The following is a 12390-nucleotide window of genomic DNA, read 5'->3' as shown; positions in this document are numbered from 1 at the left end:
GTGTCATTGTTGACCGTTGCATTTTCTTGTTTTTATTTTTGAAGCACTTTGAGTCTGCGCTTGTCGTATGAAATGTGCTATGGGGCATAGCAGTGGCGGCCATTTTCTGGTTCCACCGATCCAGCCCTCATTAATCTTTCCCACAGAGATTTCCAAAAATATTCATATCAATTATTTTAAGCCTAGAATCAATCCATCCAGGCTCCTGGTGAATCATGACCATAAAACATTTGTTTCTGTGAAAAAGAATAATTGAAAACCACAAAACAAATGGTATTTATTAAATATAGTATATCATATAAGTAAATATGGAAAGAAAACAGGAGCCTGGATGGCTTGATTCTAGGCTTAAAATAATTGATATAAATATTTTTGAAAATCTCTATGGAAACAATTAGTGGGGTCTGGATCGGTGGAACCAGAAAATGGCCGCCACTGCTGCAATGCCTATAGCTATATAGATAAAATGTGATTTGACTTGTCTTTGCCCCCCTTCTCTCTCTCTCTCTCTCTCTCTCTCTCTACCTCTCGTCTCAGGTGGCGTTCTTCATGTTCCTGTCTCTCAGTGTGTACACGGTGCTCCCTCTCTCCCTGGCCTGGGCCCTCATGGTGGGCATAGGGACCAGCGTGTCACACGTCGTCATCATCAGCGTCTACGTCCCCATCACCAGCCCCGAGACCCCAGACCTGGCCGTGCAGGTGATAGAAAGCATCCACACGCACATACAGTATATGCACACACACACACGCACAGATTCATCAAGCGTTGGTGTTTCATGATGAAAGTGTGAGAAAGCGTGAGAACTACTGATTTAGAAGGCATTTGCAGAATCGGCCTCAGGTCTTAAGGGCTTTAGCACATTAAAAGGGATATTTCACTTTCAAACATGTTTGGGGTCATTTTAATGACTATACAGGCTTTAAGTTGCTTGATTCAGTACTTAGATATTTCTAAGTACTGAAAAAAAAAAAAACTCCATTTTTATCATGATAGATTTGTCCAAAGGACCCCCAAGGACCCCCAGAGGAGAATATTTGTGTTAAAAAATTATTTTAAACATTTTCACTTTCAAGATTTTTTCAAAATGTTCAAAAATAGAACTCAGGTGAGCTTGTATATCTGCTATGTTTGAATAGCCAACGCTAAAATCTAAAATGACACTGATGCTTTCCCGGCTTTAATAGGTTAAACAATTAAGCCCTATTTCATACTTAGGTTATTCGAGAATAGCCGATCTGCACGCTCATTATGAAATCACAAAGTCACTGTATCAACTCAATCGGTAAACGACCTGGGAATTGTGTCCTTGTCACTGCACTAGCGACTCCTACAGTATTGGTGGTAGGCCTGACCTCGACTAAGTCGAATAGTCGACTGGTTAGTCGCGGGGGGTCCGAGTCGACTGCGTGTCTCTTAGTCGAATCTAGTCGAGAAAAAAAAAAAAGGGGCCAAAAATGTTTTTAATTGTTTTTTGGCCAAGTCTACACCTGCAACCACACGTAACTTCCACTTTATTCTTCTTATTCCTCGTCTTTGTATTGGTATTGTTTGTGTTGGAGCGCCTCAGTGCGGCTGCAGAGTTCATGTGCAACCTCTTCCAGAGAGAGATAGAGACACTAGAAACTCTGCTGGAGACACACAACAAACTGTGTAGACCTTTGAAATAAAAAAAATGTTGGCCCTAAAAATATATATATATTTTTTAATTTTAAACTTTGTTTTATTGTTTTTTTCTGCACATTGGTAATACATTCAGTGGTATTCGGTTCATGGTATGTGCTATAGGGGGAAAGGGAAAGGAAAACGTACAGGTCTTCACATTGAAGGAGCCTCAACAGAGGGAAAGAAAACAAAACAAAACAACCTGACAAAAGGACAAAAATATATATATATATATATATATATATATATATATATATATATATATATATATATATATATATATATATATATATATATATATATATATATATATATATATATATATTTTAGTTGACTGCCAGTCGACTATTGTCTAATTGGTGGTCAGGGTAATTATTATAAATCTTAATTTGTAAGTTTGTTATTCCACACATGATTTCCTGTGGAAAATCCCTGCCCTGGACGTAAACATATAGACATTATGTTCTTGCACAGTGGATGGATATGCAAACACACCCTTGTCCAAAGTCCCATGTGCACTCAGTGGTGTAAAGTAACCACAGTAAGTACATGTACTCAAGTACTGTACTTAAGTACACTTTTTGAGGTATGTTTTACTTTACTGGAGTATTTCCAATTTTCAGTACTTTTACTTCCACTCCACTACATCTCTGAGGAAAACTTTAGTTATAGTTACTTTTTAGATTTAGATTTTTATTACCGAACATACATTAACCGCTTAAGGTCTATATATATTTCAAGCTCACAAAGCGTTGCGATGCTTGTAGATCTGCTATTTTCAAAATATTTTGTATACATTTTGTACTTGTGAAATGGGACATAATTCTGCACAATGACTACTTTTACTTTTGGTACTTTAAGTATATAACTTACAGTATATAGTCTAACAGACCCGAGTTGGCTCTGTACTCGGGTTTGCATCTTGTTTCCTTCTACATCAAATCTCTTCTCCAGAAAATAGCAGATCTACAAGCTCACAACACGTTGCGTTGTTGTGACGCGTTGTGAGCTTTTAGATCGGCTATTCCTGGTGAATGTCCCACCCAGAGGGGACTAGGGTTCAAAGTGGTTAACCCATTAAAACAGGGAACGCATCTGTGTCATTTTAGATTTTAGCTACATATATTTATACTGTAGCTATAGTTTTTCAGAAAACTCTTAAGATTTAGAACAGTGGTTATCGAAAATAGTAGATACACAAGCTCACAGCGCATCACTTCGTGCCGTGCTGCGAGCTTGTACATCTGCTATTTATGAATTGTTTTGAAAAATCTTGAAAGTGTTATTTTTAAAAACTTTTTCAAATCCTCTCTTTGAGGGGGTCACTGGCACAAAACTTTTTCAGATGGGGGGGGGTCCGCGGCCAAATATATATCAATTTGGGGGTCCTTGGCATAATTTTTTTTGAGAACTACTGATTTAGAAGGCATTTTGCAGAATCGGCCTCAGGTCTTGTTAATGGGTTAAGAAAAAAAACTGTTTCTCACAATTCAGTTCCAGTTTTCCTCTCTGGAACCCAGTTACCAACACACTGGAGTTCCAGTGAGAAGGTCTCATGCAAATGCTTTGCAAATGAGCTCTGGGGGAGAGATGAACACACACGGTTTGCATACACCGAAAAAACATAACATTCGTATTCAAATGATTTCTGCACTGTGTGGTCAGCTCATGATACAGTAGTGGTATTGTTATTTGTGGACGTCAAGGCATTTGATGGTCCACTGTAGTTACGGTAGATCAACATGCAATTAGTGCTTGATACTAGTCATTGACTAAAATACATATGGCTGTTGTCGGGCAGAATTACCTCTTATCTCCATTTTCTAACTTCTTGTCTTTTTCGTAAATTAACACCCTACTTGATCATACTACAGCGGTCACACAAAAGCATCAAAAGTAGCAGATCTGCAAGCTCGAAACGCGGCGCGAATCGATGCGTTTTGAGCTTGTAGATTGCAACAAAAAAGTGTGTGTGTGGGTGTGTTTGTGTATGTGTGTCTGTGTGTGTGTGTGTGCGTGTGTGTGCATTTGCACTCATGTCCACGAACCCAATGGTGCAAAAAAGTGTCTTTGTGCATGTTAGTCCAAGCACCCGGTGCAAGAAAAAGTCTGGACTCATTCTTGTGTGCCATGCTAAAGCAGGTACTAATTCAAATTATGTCCTCCTCTCCTCTCCTCTCCTCTCCTCTCCTCTCCTCATCCCCACATCTGCCCTCTTCTCTGCGACCTCCCTGACCTTTGACCTCATTCTCCAGCTGGTGGCCAATGCGGTGCTGCTGCTGTGTGTGAACTGCGTTGGCATCTTCCACCTGTGGATGACGGAGCGTGCTCTGAGGATATCCAATCAGAAAAAAGAGGAGTTCAGCGCCATGCGCTCTCAGAAGGAAGTTAAGAAGTACCAACAGGTACTTTCTGTTCAATTTAATGGACCATATCAGGTTGTTTCTGTAGCTGGAACCAATGTAGGTTAATAGCCAAAATAATGTCTCTTTTCTCTTTTTCTCATGTTCCCTTTGATTTAGCACGGGTTTTGACTGATTTCACTCATTGCTTAACTCAACTCAACTTTTTGTTGGTGTAAAAAAAGAAAATTGTCATACAAGTTCCATTAATTCAATGTTTCAAGAAAGGAATTAAGAGCGCTCACGTGGCGCAGTGGTAAAGTCCCTGCCCACCACCACGGAGGTTGTGGGTTCGAATCCACCGTGGTTCATCCGGCTTTCTCGAGCGTCTCTACACGAACACAATTGGCCCGTGTTGGGGGTAGGGAAGCCGGGCGGGGAGGGCGATAATGGTCATTGCACATATCTCTACGGGCTGGGGCGGCGCCTGTCAGCGGGGAGTGTTAGAGGATAGGAGGAAGGCTGTACGTGCTCCTGGTGGGGGCTCCTCACTGGCAGGTGAGTCAGTAGGTTATGACAGCAGTGACAACACAGAAATGTGTGTGGGGAGGAATTAATTGGCATAAAGACTAAAAAGGGGTAAAAAAAAGAATTGGCTACGCTAAATTTAAGAGGAAAAAACAGGGAAATTGGCATTCCAGGGAAATTGAAAGAGGAGCACTCGCTTTTAGGCGCGGGGCTTCGGCGCGAGGCGGGGCTTTTCGAGACAGGGTTTTTTACGCAAGGCTCGCGAGGAGGAGGAGGAGGCACGAGGCGGGGCTTTGATACGAGGCGACGCGAGGAGGAGGAGGAGGCGCGAAGCGGGGCTTTGATACGAGGCGGCGCGAGGAGGAGGATGCGCGAGGCGGGGCTTTGATGCGAGGCCGACCTGGCTTTTGTTGTTCCCCCCCACATAGCAACCAGGAAGCTACGCTAGGGGAACGCTGAAAAAGCGTTCACACGCACACATGATAATAGTTATTGTCCGTGACGGAGGCGCGCCGACTCAGCAGAGCTTGAGGCCGAGGGTCTGCTTGTCGAATCAGCGCCGTCCGAGTTGTGAACCGATAGGGGGAGAATAGATCTTTTCATGGGTTACAGTCTAATAGGTTACTATCCAGTGTCCACGACGACACACATGTGTGCGTGTGCATGTGTGCGCATGCACACACGCACACGCGTGCGCACACATGCGTGTGCATGTCATGTGCATGCATTGGCTTGCATTCATTGCCCTCTAGTGTTGGTTATACAGAATTGCCTGGGTGGGTGGTAAAAACAAGCGCTCCTTTTTCAATTTCCCTGGAATGCCAATTTCCCTGTAACATATACATAAGGTGCATGATATATATACATAAGGTGCATGGTTAAAAATAGCAGTGGTATGGGGTGGTTAAAATAGCAGCAGAGGTAATAACAGATATGTACATATTGTAAGGCGAGGAAAATATCAATGGAAAGAGGCAGTTAAAAAGCAGCACACGTAATAAGAACCGTGTCAAATAGCCCTATACACACAGAACAATATAATCATGTGTGGCCTGTGTCATCAGGACAACCTGGCAACAGGTGGGCTCAGCCTCAGTGCTGGTTCAGCAGTCTCTTCTATGTTCATTAAAGGAGAATTCCGGACATTTTAAGTGTTATCTTTGATGTGTCGTTACTCACCTACCGATGTAAAAAGTGGCGTTGTGGCTACCGCTAACGCCGAACGATTTAACACTGGTTGCTTGTTTCTTTCCAGAACCTGGCAACTTGGTGTTGCCAGGTAGAGAAACAAGCAACCAGTGTTAAATCGTTCGGCGTTAACGGTAGCCTCTCAGGAACTTTCAGCGCATGTTTGACTATCATGAGACTCTACAATGAGTAGTAGTAGAGAAAAAAATAACTTTGCATCGGTTATAATAGACGAATTTCCCTAAGCCACGCGCTCCCATTATGACAACGGAGGGGGTTGAAAAAATGACGACAGGGGAATCTCTGGAAAAAAACAACGCCACTTTTTACGTCGGTAGGTGAGTAACGACACATCAAAGATAACACTTAAAATGTCCGGAATTCTCCTTTAACATTCTTTCAAAATGAATTCTAGACACACCATGAATCTCACTTAACCCATTAGAAGACCTGAGGCCGATTCTACAAATGCCTTCAAAATCAGTTGTTCTGAAACTATTTCATGTCAAGGACCACCAAAATTATATGTATTTGGACCCCCCCCCGCCCCATCTGAAAAGGTTTTGTGCCAGGGACCCCCAGAAGAGAAGATTTGTGTTAAAGAATTCTAAATTATTCAACATTTACAGACCAGATCAGAATATGATTGAATCTTGTGTAAACAAACAGGGTATTTCCAGGTTGAATGTCTATGGACGTTTTCACAATATCAAATGTTAATTTGAACAAAATAATACATTTATAATGGTATAATGGTATAATGAATAATACTGCTCCAATGTGACGCTCCCAATGTTATCTACCCGGAAATACATTTTTTTGTTTGTCTATTGGCTCAGTGTTGAAAATGTCAGTAAGGTATGCTATTACAGTACTTGAAATTCTTCTAATCATTATGGGAAGGGTTGTCTCTACAGTATTATGTGGCAGCCAGAAGTTGGCTGCAGCATATGCTTTTCTGGCCGTTACGTTCCAATAGATTAATTATTCACTTTGAACGAAGCCCATGCAGCCACAATAGAATAATAGGCAGAGCAAGAATGGACATCTTTCACTATGAGCAAACAAACCTGGATAATAGATGAAATGCTATCCAGGGAGATAAGGAGGCCATGCAGATTCCAAAAGAAGCATGGGCGGCAATGGCTCAGGGGTAGAGTGGCCGCCGGGTAGAGTGAACTGGAAACGCAAGGTTCCCAGTTCGATCCTGGGCTGAGGGGCTCCCCCAGAGTTAGTGTCGAAGTGTTCTTGAGCAAGACGCTGAACCCCTAATTGCTACCGATGAGCAGGTTGGTGGCTTGCATGGTTTCCTCCACCATGAATGTGTGGGTGAATGTAATGCACAATCTATGTAAAAGCGCTATATAAATGTACCATTTTAAGCGAGGTGTGTGTGTGTGTGTGTGCGTGCGTGCGTGCGTGTGTGCGCGCGTTGGTGCGTGCATGCCTTGATGTGTGCGTGCATGCATGTTTGTGTTTGTACAACCAAATCAAAACAGTTCGTTGCCACTGTAAGTCAACAATTCATAACATAAACATCCAGTAGGCAGACCTGTCAGACATGTTAACCACTTAGCGAAAATACCGATTTACAAGCTTGCCATGCAACTCGTTGTGAGTTTGTAGATCTGCTTTTTTTTTTATGTTAAACATTTTTTTCTTACCACTTTTTCTCCCCAATTTATTATGCCAATTAATTCCTCCCCACACAGATTTGTCTGCTGTTGTATCCTACTGACTCACAGGCAAACAGTGCACTAAATCAATTTGTGCAAAATGTTTAAAATAGGGTCTCATGCTGCCCCTGTGATCTTTGGCTCCCCTCCCCAAAGGGGGCCCATGCACCCCGGAGCCCATGTTGAGAACCACTGCAGTACACACGCACATACTGTACAAACACCCTGTCTTGTCTGTTCCCATGGCGACAGGAGCACCTCCTCTTATCAGTGTTGCCACGGGGCATCGCCATGGAGCTGAGGAAGGAGATCATAAACAGGCTGTCCAAACAGAAAGAGACCAACTTCCACAACTTCCACAGCCTCTACATACGGCAGAACAAAGACGTCAGGTGAGACACAAACACTGGAACATCAATGTGTAATATAGTATACACTGTGTATACTATACACACAGTATACTGTACATGCTTAGAGTGTCCGCCCTGAGACTGGGAGGTCGGCGTTCAATTCCCCTTCGCTCGGGTCAGACCAAAGACTCTAAAAATGGGACCCCGTGGCTCCTTGCTTTGGCATCAAGGGTTGGATTGGGGGTAAGTCCCTGTGACATACTAGCGTCATGACTCATGTCCAGGGGGTGAACTTGTATATCATGTCGAGGGGAATGTACGTGGCTCGGGAACTGTTGGCTACTTACTTACTTCCAAATGTGTGGCCACTTCGGTTAACCTTGATTGGAAAATCATTCTTGGTGTGGATGGCCCTTAATTAAGACTCCTTCTTTTTTTTCCTTTTTCTTCTTTTTTTTTTTTGTCTGTGTGTGTAGTATCTTGTATGCAGACATTGTGGGCTTCACCAAGCTGGCCAGCACCTGTTCCCCTGAGGAGCTGGTCGCAGTGCTCAACAAACTCTTCGGCAGGTTTGATGACATCGCCAAGGTGAGAGAGAGTCCCATGTCCCTTGTTTTGAAATGAAAATCAACCAACCAATGAATGAATGAATCAAACAAACAAACAAAAAACAGAGCGGCTTTCGGCTAATCTTCGTGTCTCCTTGTCCCCTTGATTCTCTCTCTCTCTCTCTCTCTCTCTCTCTCTCTCTCTCTCTCTCTCTCTCTCTCTCTCTCTCTCTCTCTGTCTCTGTCTCTGTCTCTGTCTCTGTCTCTCTCTCTCTCTCTCTCTCTCTCTCTCTCTCTCTCTCTCTCTCCCTTTCTGTCCCCCTTTTCTCGGTCTTTGCCTCTTCCTTTCCAACTCTCTTTCTCTCTCTCTCTTTATCTGTCTCTCTCCCCCCTCTCTCTTTCTCTCTCTCTCTCTCCATCCTGCAGACCAATGAGTGTCTGCGTATAAAGATCCTTGGGGACTGCTACTACTGTGTGTCTGGCCTACCTGACCCGCACCCCAACCACGCCAGTAATTGTGTCCAGATGGGCCTGGACATGTGCACCGCCATCAAGTCAGTGTCTCACTGTTATATGATTTGAATATTTGAATCAGCAAAATAGCTCTGTGCTGTTCAGTTCTGTTCTGTTCTGCCATGTGTTGTTGGGCAGAAACCTCTTATCTCCATATTTTAACTTTTTGTGTGTTTTTTTTGTAAATTAACAGCCCTACTAGATCACACTACAGCGTCACACAAAAGCATCAAAAGTAGCAGATCTGCAACCTCGAAATGTGGTGCGAAGCGACGCATTTTGAGCGTGTGAATCTGCTACTTTTGCTATTTTTTTATTTTAATCCTGAAAAGTTACAGTTTTGGACATATGAGGTTTCCACCCGACAGAGACGATATTGTGTTGTGTTGTGGGCTGTTTTGGTCTTTTTTTGTTCTGTTCTATTCTGCTAAATTAACTCTTGTACCTACCTGTGCTTGCCCATACCTGTGATTCCGCTCTACTGTGGCCAGAGACTGGAATAATCTGAAAAATACATACAGACAACTTTATCCCAAAGTCAGCTTTTAAAGACTATATTTTGGACTTAATTTATTAAATTTTCTTCTCGTTACTGTGGTTTATAATACCGTTTTGCTGTTTGCGTTGCTTGTTTTTAATTTGATGTTTAATTGTATCTGCCTTTAAGTTGAATTATGATTTATTTGTATACAACTTTTGCCATCACCCACCTCTCCCTCAAGAGGCCTTGCCTTTTGCCAGGATGTCATTGTGAATAAGAATTCTTAATTCTTAATGACATGCCTGATTAAATAATTTAAAAGAAATACAAAAAATGATGTATTAACCCTTCCAACTGTCTCTCTTTGTCTGTGTTTCCAACCGTGCAGCAAACTGCGCGAGGCGACAGGTGTGGAGATCAGCATGCGCGTAGGCGTGCACACCGGCAACGTGCTCTGTGGCGTCATCGGCCTGCAGAAGTGGCAGTACGACGTGTGGTCACACGACGTGACGCTAGCCAATCACATGGAGTCTGGAGGACTTCCAGGGTAAGTGTTGGATCCGAGCAACAGCTCTGAAATGAGTAACGGCTGAACCTGTTGAACCGCTTACTGTAAGCCTGTGTTACATGTCAATCCAGAACCCCATGTTTAATACTGTTATTATATTTGATACTTTGGCTCTCGTTTAATGTCTAGTGCTTCTGCTGACATTCTGAATTGACTTGTAAATGTAATCATACAAACATAGACAAAATAGAAAAAATATGGACAAAAGGAACGGCGACGTCACCCATTGGTTTCTACAGACCAGTTTTGAAGCCACTTTTTCAGCAAATTCCTTATTGGCTTCATTTTTAAAACTGTCTTCTTGCCGCCTTGGTACAAACCAATGCATCTGATATTGCCACTTTAGCTAAACACCTATGGTGTTTGAAATGTGTGTCTCACTTTGAATGCCACTCACTGTTCAGGCCTTTTAAGAGCTCCCAGCACAATCAAACTCATGACACAGGTAACTCACCCAAATCTGTATCGTGAAGTGCCATAACATTATTCAACCAGACAGGAATCGAATACTCAGCTGCGACGTTAAGCCTTAAATCGCCTTAATATATAGTTATGGATCTAATATACAGACTAGACCCTAACATCTGATTTATACTTCATAGCACGATAGTGTCGTGCAGCAGAAATAGCTCATAAAAGTTGAAAAGGTTATGAAAATATATAATATGTCCTGTATGACAATATGGTCTCCTCCCAGACGGGTCCACATCACAGAAGACACCCTGAAGCACTTGAACGGAGCATACCAAGTGGAGGATGGAGATGGGGGGAGCCGAGATGCTCTTCTAAAAGGCAGAAAAACCTATCTGGTGATAGACCCCCATAAGAGAAAAAGCCTTACCAGTACACCCATAGAGGTAGGTGTTAAAGGTCTTTCTATCTATGTGCAAGGCAGTGACCATTTAATTATAAATTAACCTTACATACAGTAGCGTTAATCTTTAAGTAAGTGCTTAAAGTATTTACGTTTTTTTAAGTATGTATTTTTTAAGTATGCACAACATATATTCTCACGGTTAAATCAACACTGGGCATTTTGTCATGTAAGCTTTTCTGTCTATAGCACCTATCAAACAAATACGTTACAAAGTGCTTTTTGATCATAAAACAAGGTAGAGACAGGTTTAATAACAACATAAAGAAAAATAACGCAAATCCTCCATTTTTGGTACTGAACCAAATATTCATCAAGAAACAAGACGGAAGCTCGGAACTCACTTTTAATGATAATTGGATATGGTTTTGACCTGTTAACCACATAGTTTAATTCCTGTATATTAAAGTCATAATCATACCTGAAGAAAGAACAGATACAGATACAAATTAATATGGTGGTCCTTGAAATTAAAAGGCTTGAGAACCACTTGAATATATGAATGTCATTAATCAGTATTTCACACAGATGACTATCACATCAAATCAAATCAAACTTTATTTATAGAGCACCTTTCACACAACCTTAGTTGACCAAAGTGCTGCGCAGGTAAAAGCAAAGCAATACACATAACATGTATAAAACACATATCATTTATAGGTACATACAGTAGACACAGACACAGAGCATGATTGCACATTTACGCCTATGAACACAGAAGGTAGGAAACGTTAGATAGGAGTTAAACAGGAATTGTACGCAAACAAAAAACATACTATTTTAGGATCGGATGTTGTTAAAAGCCAGAGAGAAAAGGTGAGGTCCTGATGACTCACACAGTGTTGTTCACCACCTGGCACCAAACCTCTGCCCACAGCGTCATGGGTTTTGTCTCATTGTGTTACTGCGTGTCATCCACTCTGGTACCAAATGTCATCATTAAAGTTTAATCATTTCCGATCTTATCTCACCGTCTCTCCTCTCTCTCACTGCTCTTCCTCTTACCGTCCTCTCCCTTCTCCCATCTCTCTCTCTCTCTCTCTCTCTCTCTCTCTCTCTCTCTCTCTCTCTCTCTCTCTGTCTCTCTCTCTCTCTCTCTCTCTCTCACTGTGTCTCTCTAAAGTACTAGTACTAGTAATGCAGTAGAAATACCTTATAAAGCATAGGTGATTACTTTGGGTGAAACTCAAGCCACCTGCATGTGTGACTTGACCGTGACAAGTGGTTTTCAAACTTTTTCAATGTTCAAGTCAAACTCTCAAGGCACACCTGTATTCAAAGCAAAAAGATTGCAGATCGACAATAATATAATAATAATATAATAAACTTTGTATAGCACCAAAAAAAATACGGATTACAAAGTGCTTCACAGACATAAAAACAAACATGAAATATAAAAGCAGTTCAATTGAAGAAATAAGAACATAAAGGGACAATAAAAATAACATTAAAGTAATACTAGGTAACTTTTTCAACAAAACTAAAGTTAAATTTTATATCTTTTGTGAGTGGCAAAGGTTTCACAACACCCACTCCATGAATTTCACCCCCGAAAGCCTTTTATACATATATTTTCTATTGAACGGTGATAGGGGTGTCTTTCCCACGAAAATGACGTCATCTGGCCGGAAAACGGAAGCGGAAATGCACCGGTTTCCT

General features: G+C 41.8%; 1 protein-coding gene across 3 annotated transcripts in view; it reads left to right on the top strand.

Annotated features, from left to right (window-relative positions):
- LOC308102380 (adenylate cyclase type 2) overlaps positions 1-12390 on the top strand; it is a 39150-nt gene that overhangs the window by 5206 nt on the left and 21554 nt on the right. For all 3 annotated transcript variants that reach the window (XM_080452065.1, XM_080452066.1, XM_080452067.1), the window contains 7 exons: positions 538-699; positions 3919-4068; positions 7650-7789; positions 8224-8335; positions 8722-8849; positions 9678-9836; positions 10555-10714. In XM_080452065.1, coding sequence (XP_080308191.1) covers positions 538-699; positions 3919-4068; positions 7650-7789; positions 8224-8335; positions 8722-8849; positions 9678-9836; positions 10555-10714 — 1011 coding nt within the window. The remainder of the gene's footprint in view (positions 1-537; positions 700-3918; positions 4069-7649; positions 7790-8223; positions 8336-8721; positions 8850-9677; positions 9837-10554; positions 10715-12390) is intronic.

The sequence above is a fragment of the Gymnoscopelus braueri genome (genome assembly GCF_963280865.1).
Source record: "Gymnoscopelus braueri genome assembly, chromosome: 15".
Taxonomy (NCBI): Eukaryota; Metazoa; Chordata; class Actinopteri; order Myctophiformes; family Myctophidae; genus Gymnoscopelus; species Gymnoscopelus braueri.
The sequence above is the reverse complement of the archived record's forward strand: the minus strand, read 5'-3'. Positions and strand labels throughout refer to the sequence as shown.